General features: G+C 42.9%; 1 protein-coding gene across 6 annotated transcripts in view; it reads right to left on the bottom strand.

Moving 5' to 3' along the window:
• Positions 1–19684, bottom strand: part of OBSCN (obscurin, cytoskeletal calmodulin and titin-interacting RhoGEF) — a 315598-nt gene that overhangs the window by 199424 nt on the left and 96490 nt on the right. For all 6 annotated transcript variants that reach the window (XM_075126052.1, XM_075126054.1, XM_075126053.1 and 3 more), the window contains exons 28-35: positions 11989–12255; positions 11035–11147; positions 10090–10243; positions 7525–7686; positions 6566–6670; positions 4980–5246; positions 3672–3941; positions 1643–1909 (exon numbers count right to left, since the gene is read on the bottom strand). In XM_075126052.1, coding sequence (XP_074982153.1) covers positions 1643–1909; positions 3672–3941; positions 4980–5246; positions 6566–6670; positions 7525–7686; positions 10090–10243; positions 11035–11147; positions 11989–12255 — 1605 coding nt within the window. The remainder of the gene's footprint in view (positions 1–1642; positions 1910–3671; positions 3942–4979; positions 5247–6565; positions 6671–7524; positions 7687–10089; positions 10244–11034; positions 11148–11988; positions 12256–19684) is intronic.

A 19684-nucleotide genomic window follows, 5' to 3' on the forward strand; every position in this document is an offset into this window, starting at 1 on the left:
GTTTACCCTTTTTCCCACATCATTTGTGAATATGTTGCACAGCACTGGTCCCCTAGAGATCCTTGGGGGACCCCACTATTTACCTCTTTCCACTGTGAAAACTGACCATTTATTCCTACCCTTTATTTCCTATCTTTTAACCAGTTAATAATCCATGAGATGACCTACCCTCTTTTCCCATGGCTCCTTACTTTGCTTAAGAGCATTTGGTGAGGGACCTTGTCAAAGGCTTTCTGAAAATCCTAGTACAGTTTATCTACTGGATCACCCTTGTCCACATGTTTGCTAACCCCCTCAAAGAATTCTAACAGATTAGTGAGGCACGATTTCCCTTTACAAAAGCCAGGTGATTCTTTTCCAACATACTGTGTTCATCTATGTATCTGATATTTCTGTTCTTGACTATAGTTCCAACTAATTTGCCTGTTACTGAAGTTGGGCTTACCAGCCTGTAAATTGCCAGGACCACCTCTACAGCCTTTTAAAAAAATCAGTGTTACATTAGCTATGCTGCAGTCATCTGGTACAGAGGCTGATTTAAGCTATACGTTACATATCACAGTTAGTAGTTCTGCAATTTCATATTTGAGTTCCTTCAGAACTCTTGGGTAAATACCATCTGGTCCTGGTGACTTATTACTGTTTAGTTTATCAAGCTGTTCCAAAACCTCCTCTACTGACACCTCAAATCTGGGACAGTTCCTCAGATCTGTCACCTAAAAAGAATGGCTCAGGTATGGGAAACTCCCCCTCATCCTCTGCAATGAAGACTCACGCAAAGCATTCATTTAGCTGCTCTGCAATGGGCTTGTCTTCCTGGAGTGGTCCTTTAGCAACTCCATTGTCCAGTGGCAATTCATCATGCAGTCACCACAAACCCAACTATCTAATAACCAAATCCCCCATTACTATTACCACTCTCTTCCTAATAGCTGCCCCGCCAGGGGTATCCTCAAGTGCGAGAGGATACCACGACATCATCTGGAAGGAGCATTCCAACTATGGGATAATTTCTCTCCACTCCAGCTTGATGTTCTCCTTTCCTGAGACTTTCCTCCTCCTCCACGCCACTGAAGCTGTCAGACTGAGTGTGGGACTGCACTACTGTGTCCCGGAAAGTCTCGTCTACCTACCTTTGTCTCCAGACCCTGTACTTCTTGAATAATGAACCTCTGGCACGTATAAACAGACACTGCACTGGTCATTGGGATAAAGCCCAGGACCATCAGCGCCCAAAACAGAGCTTCTAGGACTTGACTTAAGAGACTTATTTAGCTGAAAGTACCAGATACTCTAGTCCCTCAGACTAGCCACTAGAACGACATGATCACATGTATAATGCCAGAGCATTGCACAAGCACTGCCCCTGTACATGATTTTCCTGTCCTGTGGATAGGAACTATACTTCTGTCTGCTGGACTATCAACACAGCACCATTAAAACGCACTGTAATGATTTTGAAAAATAGCACTTTTCACTAATGATTATTTACATATTAAAATTGCAGAGGAGAAATATGCGAATTTCTCTGTGGTCAACAAAAGAAACCAAGCAGAGAATCTTCAGAGCCAAAGGTGCATATCAAACCATACAGATATGTGCTGGGCAAATGAGAAAGCCATCCCTGCTGCAAACCACATACCTTCCACTGTCAGCGTGGCTTTGGTTTCTGCATTTCCTGCTCGGCACTTGTATGTGCCGGAATCTTCAGGTGTCAGTTTCAGAATTTTGAGTTCTGCTGTGTGCTTCTCCCACTTGGGTTTGTATTTTTCAGAGGGCTCAATGAGGGTGTGTCCCTTGAACCACTCTACAACCTTTGGAGAAGGCCTAAAATCACAGGACAGGACAACTGAATGGCGTTCTAAGGCAGTCTTATCCTCCAGCTTTCTGGTAATCTGCACGTTAATATCTGTAAAAGAGGGTTGTGAAGGAGGAACAGGTAAGAACAATTTGAAAATAGAGGTGCAATTTTATCTGTAATCAACGGCAGTTAATACAAGGACCACTCTGAATTTCTGTTAGAGGTTTGACTTGCCAAGGGGCCACGGGTAGCATAATTTACACCAGGAATTTCTGCTGATATGATTCCCCAAGGGATTGTTGAATATTTACCACCAAATGCAGGGCCAAATTTCGAAAGTTTTGATGCGTTGTTTATTACTCAGCAAAATTCTTACTGAGGATTTTGTCTAAATAAGGGCTGAGTGGGGACTTCAGGATTTAGCCCAGGGTATTTAGCATATGGAAAAATTAAGTTCAAAAGACTGGGAACTTTTTCTCAGCTAGAATCTACAAAAACGTTGCTGGTCTCACCAAGCTTATCCAAATTATATTCAGCACTTATGGCACACAACACATTTCATTTTCAAAGCACTTTACAATCATCATCATCAACTTAATCTGAACAAAGAAAAGGAGTACTTGTGGCACCTTAGAGACTAACCAATTTATTTGAGCATGAGCTTTCGTGAGCTACAGCTCACTTCATCGGATGCATACCGTGGAAACTGCAGCAGACTTTATATACACACAGAGAATATGAAACAATACCTCCTCCCACCCCACTGTCCTGCTGGTAATAGCTTATCTAAAGTGATCATCAAGGTGGGCCATGTCCAGCACAAATCCAGGCTGTCTCACCCCCCTCCCACCCCCATACACACACACAAACTCACTCTCCTGCTGGTAACAGCTCATCCAAAGTGACCACTCTCCCTACAATGTGCATGATAATCAAGGTGGGCCATGTCCAGCACAAATCCAGGCTTTCTCACCCCCCACCCCCATACACACACACAAACTCACTCTCCTGCTGGTAATAGCAGGAGAGTGAGTTTGTGTGTGTGTTTCTGTCCCGGGGGGGGGGGGGGGTGAGAAAGCCTTCCTACTGAAACTTTTCCTTTCTAGAAATGGGCCTGGAAACCTGCAAGAGGCTTTACTGGAAGGTTTCAGCCTTTTTCTGTGCTTGGGTGAGTAAAACCACATTGGGAGCAGGCTCTCTTAGTATTTCTTTATTTCTGACCCTGACCCAAAGCAGGAAGTATAGAGGGTATAGACTACCAGAAGCTGAGAGTGGAAGACAGGGTCGGCTCACTCCATAGTGGCCCTGTTCTGTACAGTTCTCCCGAACTTCTGGTATGGGCCACTGTAGGAGACAGGATACTGGGCAAGCTGGTCCATGGTATGAATCAGTATGTCAGCTTTTATGTTCTTATGGGATCTTACTGTGACTGTCCTGGTTTTACATTCATAGATTTTAAGGCCAGAGGTTCCCTTGCGATCATCTAATCTGACCTCCTGGGTAACACAGACAATATAATTTCACTCACTGATTCCTACATTAAACCTAATAACTTGTCTTTTAGAAAGACATATCTTTTAGAAAGACATCTCAGTTTAAAGGTTTCAGAGGAACAGCCGTGTTAGTCTGTATTCGCAAAAAGAAAAGGAGTACTTGTGGCACCTTAGAGACTAACCAATTTATTTGAGCATGAGCTTTCGTGAGCTACAGCTCACTTCATCAGATCAGTTTAAAGACTCCAAACGATGGAGACTATACAGAAAACAGTTGCAAATTAGGCTGAAATTATTTTTGGGTGCGTGGGAGAAGGTTCTGAAGGAGTCTGGGCCATGCTCTAATTAATTCTCACATCCAGGGCACATCAAATTACCTCTTACAAGCAGGTTTGCTGTGGATTTTGATTTGCCAATTGCAAACTGAATGGTGCCTGTCATGTCAGAATTGGTCTTCCACAGAATCAGCCGATGGATGGTGCCTTCTTGCTCTATAGAAACGTTTCTACCAGTCTGTAAGACCTCTCCACCCAGAGACCATTTGGGGGGCTTCACCGATGGAATGGAGATCTCACATTCAAACTTGGCTTCTGTGGGCTCTGTCACATCCACATCACTTAACTGCTTTACAATATTAATGGATTGCTCTGGGATGGGGGTGGAAAGCAAGAAGAGGAATATATTAGACCAGCGGTTCTCAAAACTTTAGCAACCCTTAGGATCCTCCCTTCCCCAAGCACGCCCTGTCCCCACTCCCTCCCAGCATCTCCTGTACACTGGGGAACAGCTGTTCCGTGGTGTGCAGGAGGCACTGGGGGGGGGAATTTATCAGTGGGCCCAGAGGCCCCGCACATGATTCCACCCCCTCCCTCAAATGCACCCCATTCCTGCTCCTCCCACTCCCTCCTAGTGCCTCCTGCACACCGCTGAACAGCTGTTCCCTGGCACGCAGGAGGCGATGGGAGGGAGGGGGAAGAGTTGAGGGAGGGAAGGGGAAGAGTTGATCAGCGGGGCCTGCGGACCCCCTAGAGTATCCTCGCAGACCCCAGTTTGAGAAACTGTGTTAGACCATGCATTTAGGAATAGACTTTTTCATATTAATTATAATACTTCATGCCCAGAGAGGTCAACAAAGTTAACAAACATTAGTGAATTAAGCCCCACAGAACTCCTGTCAGGTAGGTAAATATTATTGGTTCCTTTTTATATATGGCAAAACACGCAACTGGTGAATGGTCAGACAGCGAGCCTGGGACAAAGGCCAGAATCCAGGTCTCCTGACTTGCAGTCGTATTCCTTAACCACAAGACCATCCTTTCTGTTCTGTTATCAGAAACCAAGAAATATAAACCGAAATAGAAGGTTCATAGAATTAAACCTTCCCAGTGATGGGAAACACATCGGGCATCCAGTTGAAATCCCACTGCAAAACTAGCCTATTGTAGGGAATAATTCTTTCTCCACTCTAATTGGAAAGGTCTCCAGAATGGGGATTCTACCACTTCCCTTGGGAGGACAGATCACAAGTTCATATTCCTGGATGCGCCTGCCCCCCATAGCCTAGGGGCTGCAGAAATAAAAAAATGATCAAATGCTAATTAAGTTACATGTGTAGATTAAATTTCAAATACTTTCTGGAACTATCCACTCTCCTTCCAACAAGTTGAAAGAAAATAGTCCAGTACCTTCAACATAGAAATGAGCACAGCTTGTGTCATCAGTAGCATCACATGTGTAAACGTCCTCATCCTGAAACTCGGCGTCGTTGATGATGAGTTTCCTATAGACACTGTCACTCACCAGCTCATATTTCTGGCTGGGAAGAATCTCAACATTCTTCTTATACCATTTAACTTTGGCAGTAGGGCGAGACACCTGGCATTCCAGGACACCCCGGTGCTTCTCAATAGCAATCTTATCCCGCAGAGGCTTCACAAATTTTACAGGCAGTTCTAAGGAGGAGGAATAAAAAACAAATTGTGTGGTTGTAGTGGATGGTGCCAGATGAAGCTCATTAGTAACATTTCCTTCATTATCATCGTCAATTATTTGGAAATGATTGGACGACCTGCAGCTGGTTTACTTCCGAACCGCACCCAGCGCAAATCTGTACATGCTCATGCCCCATACTCTCCATTTCCTCACCCTCGTGTCCCACCCCAATATTAAGTAGCGGGAACTATTGCCACCCGTTGAGGGTGAGGATCCCCGATGGACCAGTCTGTATTCCACCTTGGTCCCATGGCCCACCGGGGATATTAGTTGGCGGCTCCTTCATGGCATCATGAGCATGGGCGTGTATCCGGCACAGTTCACCCCTGTCCCAGATGCCTGTTCCTTTTGCGGCATGAGGGAGGTCCTGGCACATGCTTATCTTGAGTGTGCCAGGTTGTACCTCCTCTTCTGGCTCCTCCTGAAGCCTATTTTTACGGTTCTGGCTGCACTTCTCCCCTCACCTTCTTATCTACACACATCCCATGGCCCCTCAAAGTCGCAAGACCTCCTCATCAACCTCCTAGCAATGGCCAAAGTGGCCCACTATAACACTAGGGAGAGGATGTTGACCGAGGGGGGCGCTATGCAACTGTTGGGGCCTATTTCCATTCCTCTCTCCATTCACATAGCTGGGCAGAGTTCCTCTGGGTGGCGTCCGCTGGCTCCCTTGACACATTCAAGGAGCAGTGGGTGGTGTCCAGGGTTCTCTGCTCAGTGTCCCTTTCAGGTTGCCTACTTTTGACCCTTTGACCTTCACACCTGTCCTTGTTTTGGGTTTTGTTGTCCCCCGTATTTATCTGAGTCCTGGACCCAGTGGCTCGTTCCCTTGCGCCCGCCCACTTCCCGGAACCCAATAGGACCACCCTCTTGCAGCTGCCCAGTCTGACACATTGTCACACAACTTAAGTGTAAAGTAGCAAGGGACAGTGCTCACAAGGCAGAAATGGGGATGCCTTCTCGAAAGAAAACATTTCCCTCCAAAATCTACACATGGCCCTTTTTGTCTAAAAAAGGAATAAAAAAAACTGTCCGTATCGAGAGGAAGACTTGTATGTTATTTAGCAAAGGTAAATACCCAGCAAGGAGGCTGATTCTTGGTACAGGGAAACCCAGACAGTGGTGTTACATTTTTTCCTGTTCATTTCAATGTAGCAAGGCTGGGATTTTCAGAAGTGCTAAGCAGCAGCTTCGCACTGTTCCCACTGAAGTCAGTGGGAGCTGGTTAATTTATTACAAAAAACTGTTTTAATAATGCTGTCATTACTGTTAGACTTACCTTTAACTCTAAGTTGCGCTCGAGATTCTGCCTTTTCTGCTACAAATTTGATCTCTGCAGCATCTTCCACATGGACACTTTTGTAAACTAATGCATAGGTTTTTCCTGTGAATAAAAATACAACCATACACAAGCCGCTGTGAGAAGATGGTTTTATCTTCTGAGGTTAAATGCTGCTGGTATAAGCAGCCACTATTCCATTAGCTCTAACAGACTAATAGCCACTTTTGATAGTGGTGAATCTGACCCCCAAGTCACAGTAAGTGCACGTTCCTGTAGTGGTTAGAAAAGTAAAATTGACTCCCTGTAGGACTGTAATGGCTCCCCCATTCTGAATTTCCATCTGGAATATGGATAGGCAGACACAGGTACATTATCACACACTCTAACTCCAACCCAAATCCTTGTGCCTTCGAGGGACTGAACTGTACTTAGAATTATTTAATTGTAGGGATGGTTGAACTCATCTGGAGTCTCTCTCTCTCTCTCACACACACACACACATCCACATATTTTCCCTTTTTCTGTCTCAAGAAACTGAAAGCCCCTCTTGCATAAGTGATAGGCACCCTTGCTGGAGAAAACTGGACACAGCTGCTTCCAGAGTTAATCAATGCGAGGTAACGGCTCACTCCCTGAAGGAACCAAGTGCATTGCTCCTGCCTTGGAGTGCCATGAAGGCAAGTGATCCATACTCACATCCCCCTTCATGTTGCCACTACTACACTGCAATTCCAGTCCTCCTTGCAGTTGACAATGGCACTGGAACAGCAGGATATACTACAAGCTGTAACTTCTTAAGCAGATTCCAGGAGTCAGTTCTCTGTGCTCAAGGCCCAATCCATACTCACATCCCCCTTCATGTTGCCACTACACTGCAATGCTGCTCCTCTTCCCACTTTTCTCTGCCACAGACTCATTAACAATACAGCGTGCAACACCCTACTTTTGCACCCTACCTTCTTGACGCATCTTAATGTTTTCTCCAGCCCTCAGCTTGGTGTCATTTTTGTACCACTGGGTTTGGACTTCATCATGTGAAATCTCACAGGTGAAAGATGCACTCGCCTTTTCATTCACTTCCACATCTTCCAGGGGCTTTATGATCTTGATATCTCGGGCTATGGGATCACAGAGACATGTTTATATTTGATTCCTCCATAGCTTTATGAAGTTGGTTTATTTTTCACATAATCCACACTTGCCCACCTTTCTCTGTACAAATCCTTCCATAGCATAATAGACACATTTTACTCTTTTATGTGTCTGTGGAATTACCAATGACTTCATACTAGTAGCTGTGCATTCCTAGGGCAAAATTGTGCATATAATAGGATAAAATTTGGTGCGAAAGCAAATTTGGCCAGTTAAGTATGATTCATCTGAAGCCTTTTCCAATCTGCCCTGGCCACTGAGAATTCCTCAGAGTGTTTTATTTTAAAGACACCATAACAGCTGGGTTTCTATCAGCCACCTCAATCTATTCCCCTCTCAGAAACAACAGCTGGAAAGTTCACATTATCATAGGTAATTTGTCATGATTAATACTCTCAGGAGGAGCCTAGGATTCATCTGCCAAGAAAACTTAATCAACTAAGTGTCAAGCTTTAAGATGGTTCTCCTTGATGGTCAGGGTTAAGTCAAGCATTAATTGAGCAAGCTGAGGAAACTTATACCATGCGACAATGGGTGCCTTAACCAGTCACTTGCTAAATACACAGGCCCTGCTCCTGGTTGGCCTGCAGCTGTTTTGTACTGCTAGCATAAAGCAGCCCTGAACATGGCATAGCCAACTATGGGATGATCCAACTCAGTATGGGGGTGATGGGGAATCCTCCAGCATTGCAGAGCCAGTGTAACAGCTCATTCACCACCCCCTTTCTGCAGCTACTGCAAGGGGTTTGGTCCAGTAAAAGTGGGCATGGACAAGGCTTCCCTGAACCCCGGCAATCCACAGCCCTCAGGACAGCCCCCGTGGGCCAATGGCAGCCAATACAAGTTAGAGCAACCTAAGTTATGCCAGGGGACTGGACTGACACACAGCAAGTCCCAGCACTGGCAGCTCTCCGGCTCTGTCTCTGCACTGTCCTCTTTGTGCCTGGCCACAGCCAAGGATCAATGGCACAGCCTCTGTTTGTGTTTCACAACCACAATAAAAAACATAATTTCCATTTAGAGAGGTCACAGTCATTGGAACTTTGCAGCCCAAATTCAGCCCTGAGGCCTAGTTTGAAAGTCAGCTGTGCAGGCTTTACAACCACAGGTGTTACTGTAACTTCATGACGTCACGTCTGTGTTACGGTCTACTGAAATCAGAATGAGGTCTCTTCTGTAAGCACCTGCACAAGTCCATTGACATGAGTGGAGTTGCAACCATTTACACCAGCTCTGAATCTAGCCTGGTCTATTTTATTGGAGCCTTTCACTACCCAAAGGGAAGCACCTCATACAGCCTGCATTAATCTCAGAATTGCCTGTGACTATATTTCTATCCTTATATGTAAATGAACCAGCCTCCAAAGAGCAACAAATCCAAAGTGCTAACTCAAGAAGAAAGGGTGAGTTTAACGAAGGGCAGGAACGGGACATTGTCTAAAAACATTTCTGCAACTTGACCTGGAGTGGCTGCCAAATGGCAGCATAGAACAGGAAACAAAAAAGGGCGGTTATGTTATATTTTAATATGACTGATTATAGCCCAGACCGCTACTCAACGCAGTTCCAAAACCTCCTTCAGCACTGCTAAGACCTGAAACTTCAGAGGAAGATGAGAAATTCTATCAGTCTACATCAGTGGTGCACTGCTGTACACAGAGGACAAAATCTGGTCTTGACATCTATGGCAGTAAGCTAAACTAATGAAGCATCAGAGGGGTAGCCGTGTTAGTCTGGATCTGTAAAAGTGGCAAAGAGTCCTGTGGAACCTTATAGACTAACAAACGTATTGGAACATAAGCTTTTATGGGTGACATGCATCCGACGAAGTGGGTATTCACCCATGAAAGCTTATGCTCCAGTACGTCTGTTAGTCTATAAGGTGCCACAGGACTCTTTGCTGCTAATGAAGCATGAGATTTTATTTTCCCATTTTAGCATTTGTAGCTTAAAGTGGGACAAATACTGGGATCCCAGCTTAGTTTTATCCACTCCTGACTCTGGCACTCTCATTGACTCAATGGTAGAGTCTAAACTAAAACTTGGGAGTTCTAACCATTTGACCATGGTTGTCTACCAAGCAGTACTGTACCTCGTCTCTTGCCAATCATTTGTCATAATTTGTTGGTTATTATACAAATCAATAAACTAAGTTTAAAAGAATAAGGAAAATGATAAATTGCCATGAGCCCTGGAAAAAAAGTTGGCATTTACTTGCAAAAGTACCTACAGAAGAGAAAACCGAACGAGGCAGAATTCTGAACTCTAGGCAACTTATTAGCAGACGAGAAACACAGAAATCACCTAGGAAATACATCTCCAAATACACCTCCAAAGCAGGGGACCTTTCCTCTCTCTATCAAACATACCGTGGACAATAAGGGTAGCGGAACTCTTGTCGTCAGCTGCATCGCATACATAGGTTCCTTGGTCGTCATAGTCACACTTGTGAATAATGAGGCTTCTCTTAATCTCCTGGGAAATAATTGCCATTTTTTTACTTGGCCGGAGCTCAGATCCATTCTAGAAGGAAAAAACCAAAACAAGATAGTCGCTTATTACCGTTATATAAGCCTTGATTCAGCGCAGCATTCACACGTGCCTAACTTTATACACATGCTTATGTCTCGCTTACGTCAATGGGACTTACCGTACGTGTGTGAAGTTAAGCACGTGTGTGAATGCATTACCAAATAGGGATGGACTTAAGCATGTACTTAAAACTGTGAGGAACTGGAACCGTAGTGTACTCATCCAAGGGCCTCAAAGCTCTTCACAAACAGTAAATAATTAAGCCTCACAGCACCACTCTGAGACTTGTCACTATTGTCCCCATTTTACAAAGGGATGAACTGAGGCCCAGGAGAGGCTATCTAACATGCCCAGGAGTGCAAATAGAACCCAGGAGTCCTGGAACCCAGTCTTGTATTGTAACAATTTGACAACATGCCTCATAGTTAAATGAGTCAGGAGACTGGACCAATAGTCATCAACAAGCCTTACATAAAAGCAACAAAAATCTGGAAGTTTACTGTAAATTCCAGAAAAGTTGAAATTTGGGACTACCTCCATGAAAACACCCTTAAAGACCTGGTAAATAAATATTCTAGGCAGAGGTAAGGTAGACTGTACGAGCTAATGGACACAAAGAAAACTGGGGAGTTTTGATTAATATTGGATAATCAGAGCTGCATAATAACAGCCCATATCCATCTCCTTTCGAAGTTAATGGAAAGGTGCCCACTGACTTCAAGAGAAGTTAGATCAGGCCCTAAAAGAGAAATGAAGATGTTATTGTCTGCTAAGTTTTGTACCTTAAACCACTTGACCTCCGCATTAGGCCTGGAGAGCTCACACTCGAATGTCACCTTATCCTTCTCAGGAGCTTTGATGTCAACCAAAGGCTTGCTTATTTTCACAGGCAACTCTGCCAAAAAGAAAATACAGTAAGAAGAGGATTGGGTTTGGTAGGAGTACAAGACTCAGAGAATAATCAGTAAATAGATTACATCTTAAGTGATTACTATATCTTGTAAGCAAAAAAGAAAATGAAAAATTTGTTTTGCATATTCTGCCATTGGCTCACAGCCCATATTTAATTTATTCAGTACATAATGTCATTATTATTAATTATTATTTGTTCCTGGTAGCAGACAGAATGTGCTAAGCACTGTATAAATAAAAAGGCAGACAAAGACCCTGCCATGACATTCAGATACAGACACATCAGAACATACACAGTTTTAACGACAGCATATACATTATCTATATAAAGAGCTAAAGACAGTCATAAATTACCCTACATCTATACCATTATAGTTACTGGTAGGCAACAGAGAAAAGGCAGGTCTTCGGGAGGGATTTGAATAAAGGAGAGACCAGCTCAAGTAGGGAGTTCCATGTACAATAAGGGAAAGGATTGCCTTCACTTGGTACCTTAGACAGCACCAAGCAAATTGTCAGTACTTAATAACAGATAATAATCAATCATAAATAATAATAGGTGGGGATGTGTGAAAGGGTATATTTATGTCAGTTTTCTCTGCTGTTTTCTTGTGCATCTCAACAGTAAATACAGAAGCGAGGTATGAACTCCACAGTATGAACTGCAGAATATTGACATGCACGGCTCTGAAAACCTCAGGCATTAACAACTAATCAAAGACATGCCCAGATGAACTGCGTCATTGGCAGTCAACCTATGGCATGCACTGTCTGTTCTACAGGAACACATCCCAAGTGGAGTTCCAGACTGCAGGGTTATATACCTGTTACTATAAGCCTCCCTGAAGAATGGATGCCTTCTGCCTTGAAGGAGATGAGTCCTGAGTCTTCTAGCTTCAGGGATGAAAGTGTCAGTGAATGTTTCTTCCCCAGGACGCTCATGTGGCAGTTCTCCCCTGGTTTCAGTTTCAGGCCATCCTTCATCCAGCTTCCTTCCACATCCTCATGAGACAGCTCCAGCTCGAAGGTGACAGTCCCCTTTTCACGAGCTTCCAGTGACTGCAGGCCTTTCACCAGTTTGATCTGCCTCACTGAAAAACAAACGATATTGAAGGGTTGGAGACATTGCATTGGGAAGCAAAGATAACTCTCCACCCATTCACTTGGAGTAAATGTAACAGATCAGTCACTTCAAACGAACAAACAAAAGTGAATCAAACCACTCACAGATACTGGCCAGTACCAGATGCTCTAGAGAAGGTAATTTTTGTTATTTATTTGTATTGCGGTAGTGCTTAGAAGCCTCTGTCATGGACCAGGACCCCACTGGGCTAGGCACTGTACAAACACAGAACAAGGAAACAGTTCCTAACCTGAAGAGTTTACAAGCCATATACAAATGAGAAACAACAGGTAGGTACACCAGACAGATGTGGGAGAGCAAGGAACAATGAATCAGTACTGATCAGCATTCCAAAAAGGATAAACTATGAGGCAAAAATAGCAGGTAAAGAAAGAAGTGAAAAATTTGAATAACAAAGTCTCTCAGTACACAGTACAGTGCCTAGGACATGCACTTGAACCAGCCTCGCTTGAGGGGAGTTTTACTTACCCTGAATGCATAGCACCGACAGCCCATCAACTAGAAAGATCAATTTAGTATTTAAAACTGAATCACCCTTAAAAATGGATTAAAATAACAGAAAAAAAATTAGGATATTTAACTTCAGTAAAACCATGAAACACACACAAAACTTTAAACTCCACAAGGCTGAATTGGGAATAGTCCAGCCTTCTTATGTATCTTCAGAAGAGATGAACCCAAGCCACAAAGTTCAGATATGGATCCAGATATCCAAGCATTGCCAGGAGTTCACATGGGTGCTCAGTTCCATGGTTGTGACTTGGGCCCGACTCTTACTCTCAGGTGTCCACTGTCTTCTTCAAGATGCAAAACCCTCCAGCCATTGATGTACTCCTCCCCATAGACTCCAGAGCAACTGCGGAACTGCTCCATGGAGCCGCTTCTGAAACTACGCCTAAGTAGTTCTATGTGGCCACAACCCCTTCTGCCTCAGGAATAAAGCCAAAGAATCCATACAATGATGGATCCTTTGGCTCTTCCTACTGTGTATTGCTGCCCTGTTCCTCCACACAGCAGGGGATGTGCAGTACCTACAACAAATCTCTAAATCTTACTCAATCTCTGTCCAATGGAACTGCACTGGTTCCTCTGCCAAGGCATCTTTTCCACGGCCACTGAGGCAGAGACAAGATTTGTCCCCCGGGACATTCTTTGCACATGCCCCACGAGGGGAGAAGAGACATTTTCCCAGGAGTTTGCACTGTTGCTTCCCTCTCTCAGACACAGATTCTGAAGTCCATTCTCTCTAAGGCTGCATTAGTCCTTGGCTCTTCATCTAAGTTTACAGCCATTCCCTCCCTGCTCTGTGGTGTCTTATTCTTTAAGCTGAAAGATGTTTCCAAAGAATCCGGTGTGCCTGCTGCTGTGATGACCTTTCCTCTGGTTCAACAGATACTTCAGCATTTCGAACAGGGAATGTGCTGAAGTTGCTGGGGATGAGCTAGAGGGGAAGGGATTAGCAAAAAACACTAACTCAAGAAACGGAGCAAGTTCTCAGCAGACGCCCTCCAGCCATATAGTACAGATAGGCCTGGGACAAATTTCTTCTTTTGCAAACATCCTCCCCCATGAGGGCAGCTGGGGAAAAGCCTTTAAAGGGTTTCCTTTAAAAGAAAATATTACAGGCTGGAATTATGTCAAGAGATCTGCAATCTTCCCTCTCAATATTAATATTCTAGTCACTGCTCTCACACTGCTTTCACAATGGTATAACTCAATTGACTTTACGGTGACACCTCTGCATTTGCACTAGTGTAAATGAAAGCAGGATCAGGCCAAATGGTATCAGTGCAGATCAAGATTTTTAAAAATGGCTTCCTAAAATCAAGCTTCTTAGCCCAGTGCAAAGTATCTAAATAAGTGCCCCAATTTTCAAGACTACTGAGCACTTAAACTGACTACTGAGCACTGTTAGGTGTGAACTGGGCAAACAATTTTTGGCTGAAAAAAAAATGTGGCCAAAAAATGCAGAATCAGGGACTAGGTAATTGCCATGCTTATACCTAAGAGCCCAGAAGTCAGAGATCTCACCTGGGTTGTGGGAAACTGAGCTTCAAAACCCTGCTCTGGCGCAAGGACTTGAACCCAGTTCTCCCACAATCCAGTTGAGTGCTCCAACCACTGGGCAAAATTGGATATAAAGGGTGGTGGAGTGGCAACCACCAGCAGCAGCAGCTTCTCATAGATCCAGCCCTTCATTCCCTCTGCTGTTGCTAAAATGTTCACAATGAAAAATTTTGTTCAACCCAAAATGAAATTTTTCTGATTTCCTGAAAGTATCAAAAAAGTTGGTTTCTCTTCTACCCAAATCAAATCAGTCAGTCATTCTCACAGCTCTATCCAGCACTTTTAAAAATCAGGACATTTATTTAGCTACCTGAATATGGATTTAGGAGCATAACTTTAGGCCTCTACTTTTTAAAATCTTGGCTCTGGTGTAAAACCAGCGTGATATCAGAATTAGGCTTATAATCTTTGCATTGTGACGTGTATGACTCTTATAAACATTGCATACCGTATAGCTGAGATTTCCTTAAAATGGACACCTTTCCCTATGCCTTCTTATAAATAAAGCATGGCTGATCATATGCAAAGAGAATCCCCTTGGTTTTCCTCTGTAAAGTCACAGTTTGTTTCAGATCACCTTGTACATTTTAAATCTCATTGTGCATTCAGTTCCAGCACTCACTAATCTGTAACCATTAACATCCCTCATGTAGAGAAGCTAAGAATAACTTTGTTAGTCTCTAAGGTGCCACAAGTCCTCCTTTTCTTTTTGCGGATACAGACTAACAGGCTTGCTACTCTGAAATAAGTGATGAAAATGCAGCTAGATATATGGGAAGCACAAGGGCGGGGAGGTGAGGGGGGATCATCCGGCACAGAAATCACCTCTTGTCTTCAGAACGGGAAGTTAAAAAAAGAGAGACATGAAATTAGCCTTGCACAGTACAAAGCATGCAAAACCCTAAGGAGTAAAACACTTTTTGCAGCCATTAAAAGTAGCCAAGTCATTACAATATAAGTAGTGATCGGGATGCCAGGGCTCTTTTGTTTTTAACAATTGGCCATGATAACTAGCCAGTGTCTAGAAAAGAAGTAACAGAAGCCTGAGCTTCAGAACAGTGGAAGTGACAAACAGACTTGTTGGAAGGAATGCTGAATGTTTCCTATAAAGTATAAAGTGTTTTCAGGCACATTGTGTGAAAGATGAGAGAGGAGCAGACTGTATTGTGTTCCACTGCATTCTACCTCTCTGTATAATATTGTGTTATATTTTAAATTTACTATGGGCATGGAGCTACAAAACAGTCTAGTACAATTAAGACAGAAGGCTGGGGATTTCTGTACATAACTTCTTGAGTTATAGCTAAGTTCCATAGTACAGGTTTTCTAAGTGTCAGAGAATCATAGAATATCAGGGTTGGGAGGGACCTCAGGAGGTCATCTAGTCCAACCCCCTGCTCAAAGCAGGACCAATCCCCAATTTTTGCCCCATATCCCTAAATGGCCCCCTCAAGGATTGAACTCACAACCCTGGGTTTAGCAGGCCAAAGCTCAAACCACTGAGCTATCCCTCCCCCAAATGTGTCATAAACACTGATTTTACATTATAAATATTAAAGGGACACTCGGGTTAAAGGTTGCTTAGTTTTAAAAAGTTACTAATAATGTTTACAAAATAGATTTTAAATTGTTACTAACAATGCTTGAGATTATTTTAATTGAAACAATTTTTAAATACCTAATTTACTGCCTACTATTTATATAAATTCCGGCTCTAATTTAAATGTGAATTTACTTTGTCCATATTCTCACTGTTTTTGTGGGGGGTTTTCCCCATGAGCATGCAAGTAATCTAAGTATATTAGCACAAATGTTCATGGAACATGAAGGTTAAGTTTAACCTTACAAGTGTTCATGGAAAGTGTTCATGAATTTCCAAATATTCTGTGCTTATTTATAACTTGTATTATTAGAGTGCCTGTACAACCGAACTTAGATCAGGGCCCCGTTGTGCTACACTGTACATACACATGGCAAGAAACAATTGCTATCTCTAACAGATCACAATCTGTTTAGACAAGGCAAGGGTTATTATCCACATTTTACAGATGGGGAACTGAGGCAAATGAGATTAGATAATTTGTGTAGGCTCACACACAGGAAGTCTATGGTAGAATCAAACACAGACTCTCCTAAATCCTAGTCCAGTATCGTAAATACAAAACCATCCTTTCCCTTGCATTTGTGCTGAAAACCTAATTGCAAAGAGTAATGTTCATCCAGTCAAAAACAGTGTAATGCCATGTGATTAATGTGAACAACCCCAACTAACACAGAAAATTCAAACTTGGAATACCGTGTACCAAATATTTTTTGCATGTCTACTGTCTGAATCTCTTACACTGTACATCCCCTTAATGAATAGGTGGGTTGAAGATTAATCTTCAAAGTTAACAAAATACAAAATTTCAAATTAAAAAATCCTTCTTTTAATAATGAATAAATTTGAGGCATCACTATTTGCTTGCAGATGTACTAAAAGCAGGAAAACGAGCCAAATTCATTGTGATGCATTCACGCAACTCTATTTATGTGGTTTATAAATTTATAGCAGCTTGAGCAATGAACATGCTAATCAGTTTCACTTTTAGTTAAGGTTATTTCACATACAAGTTGTCCTGTATTATTCCAAAGTTACAACGCATGGGTTGCAAGCACTGATTTAGTTGGGGATTAGGTCCTGCTTTGAGCAGGAGGTTGGACTAGATGACCTCCTGAGGTCCCTTCCAACCCTGATATTCTATGATTCATGATATGTTTATGTGGCTTTAAAGAACTGTTTCTGCTGGAATTTATTGTTTAAGTCGTGGGAACATTTCTGTTGGTCTGAGGTTTTGTAAAACACATTTTTACAAAAGCCAAATTTTGAGCCAAGTTTGATTTGACAATGTTTCCCTTTCCAACGTATTCTCAATAAAAAAAGATACTGGTCCAGGGGACTAAAGTGATGCTAAACTCTCAAAGCCTGTAAAACTCAATATACTCCTGGTAATATATCAAAAGCTGCTCCAAAGAAGGATGCCTTCTATTGTATCTAACTGCCTTCTCCGACAGCTTGAATTGTAAAGGTTAAACTACTCAAAAAAGTCAGCTTCTGAAAAAAGATATATGGTACTTGCAGAAAAAACAGGTACTGCGTACATTTTGTTCTTTATCATTCTACCAGTGCATGGACCCACTAAATATCCCTGCCCTCTAACTGCCTGGTTGGTACTTTTTATCTTCCTCACCACAGCCAGAGTCTGCTGTTTCCCAGGGCTAACCAGTTTGGTGTCGGTTGGATGAGCAGCTGCCACCAGAGCTGATAACTCTCCTGTATCTGGATATTAAAACAGTGGCTCTTGCCAGAGGACAGCAAGGAAGACTCTGAAGAGGAAGAAACTATAGAAACAGTGTGTGAAAGAGATTACACAGACCTGGCTTTTTCTTTTCTTTTTTCTTTTTTTAAATACATTTGGGCATCAGTTTCTGATACCTTTGATTGCTAATCTGGTCTTAAATGCATGCAAACAATACCAAATAGCATGCGCGCACTAGTGTTGGTATACAAAACAATTGGTGTGCAATAGAAATATGTTTGTATAAACCAAGGAAGTTATAATATGGATTAAAGTGAGGGAGAGTAGAGGGCGTGGGTGACATGGGAAAAGACAAATTTGGAGTTGTAGGCCAGAGAGGTGCTATGCAGAATTACAATGGGGTGAAATCCTGACCCCAAGAATGTCAATGGCAATTTTAGCATTGACTTAATGTGGCCAAGATTTCACCCCTAATAATTAAATCTGATTCAGTGTATAAAGGGGAACCTGTGGAGAGATCCAAAGAGGAGGGGATTGGTGATGTGGCCACGGTACAACAAACAAAGCTTTGTATCAAACAGAGAGCTATATCAAAGAACCTGTTAGTGAAGATTCTGCTTGTGGTATGTACAAAGCTATAAAATAAAAATTAAAATGGAGGCCCCAGTTTGTATAAGGACCTTTATGTGACCCAAGGACCTCTGGATGGCAATTGGCCATCTCTAAGGAAAGCCTGTGTCACACTGATCATCATCATTATTGCAAAACATGTATGGCTGTTGTGTAAGGAGTTATGTATATATACTGAAAATTATGCTCTTAAGGTCTGTGACTAGGGGCTGGTCACGAGAAAGGTGAAAAGCGAGTTTTCTTTCTGGTAAGAAATATTTATCTGTCTGTCTGTTTACATTAAATTAAGTATTGTATGGTTCACAATGGGCATCCATTTACATTCTGAGCCTGCTAATGAACAATTGTGAAATCTTCTAAGAAAGGAAATATACAGGAAGACGTGAAACAGCAGGGCAGAGCCCTGTTTACAAATAAGGACAATGAACTTTTGGGGGGCATAACAAAGGGGTACAGAGGTATAACCTCATTCCTTCCACCTGCGAGGACAAGCCACCAATGGGCTTGGAAATGCTGGGGAAAGGACATGGGTAAGCTATCTTGTAGGGGATAGGGGAATGCCTTGCTAATTAAATTTAGGATCCAGAAAGTGTGTTATGATTTTGTTTTATATGTAACCATTTGTTTCCAATATTCTGACTTTCTCTCGCTAGAATCCATATTCTTTGTTCTTATAGTTTTCACTACACATCTTTGTGTGTTGTGTGTTAAGTCAAGTGGTCCCCTTGAGTTGAATCTCACAGACTGGTGTGTACTACTCCTTTGGGAATAGCAGGTCTAAGAGTTGTGTGTCCATTGGAACAGGGGCTGGACGCTGCAGGGGGTCGCTCAGAGGTCTCGGAGGTTGGAGTGTGTCTATCGCTAACCTGTATAGAGAGAGAGCGCAAGGCCCGCAGAAGCCTGGCAAGCAGTGCTTGTGTTGCCAGAGGCTGGCGGTTTCAGGGCAGCCACAGCAGGCACAGAGAAGACCTGCTCATGCTAAGGGCTGGTCTTAGCTAGGTGCCTCACAACCCTGGATACCCCTGGGAAGCATCACACTTTATAACTTTGGGATCTATCCTAGCTAAAGCTGCTCTAAGGCCAGACACCTTACGGATGTTTCACAGCAGCTGCTTTGCTTTTGATCCATGTCCATTTGCAACCTCTAAACTCTGGGTCTGAACAAACCCAAAATCTCCACAAGACTGAACGTCACCTGGCTTTCCACTGAAATAACTGAAATCACAAATTTCACAGGATTTCACTGCAAAGCCATAAACTGGCCTGGGTTTGTTCAAAACTCACCCCAAGGTTTTCAATCTTTCCACAGAGATCACCTGAGTTTTGAATTTTAACAAAATGCAAAGCCAGGTGAATGTCATATGGTTTCTGGTCCTGGTA

This window comes from Caretta caretta, chromosome 2, assembly GCF_965140235.1.
Source record: "Caretta caretta isolate rCarCar2 chromosome 2, rCarCar1.hap1, whole genome shotgun sequence".
NCBI lineage: Eukaryota > Metazoa > Chordata > Testudines > Cheloniidae > Caretta > Caretta caretta.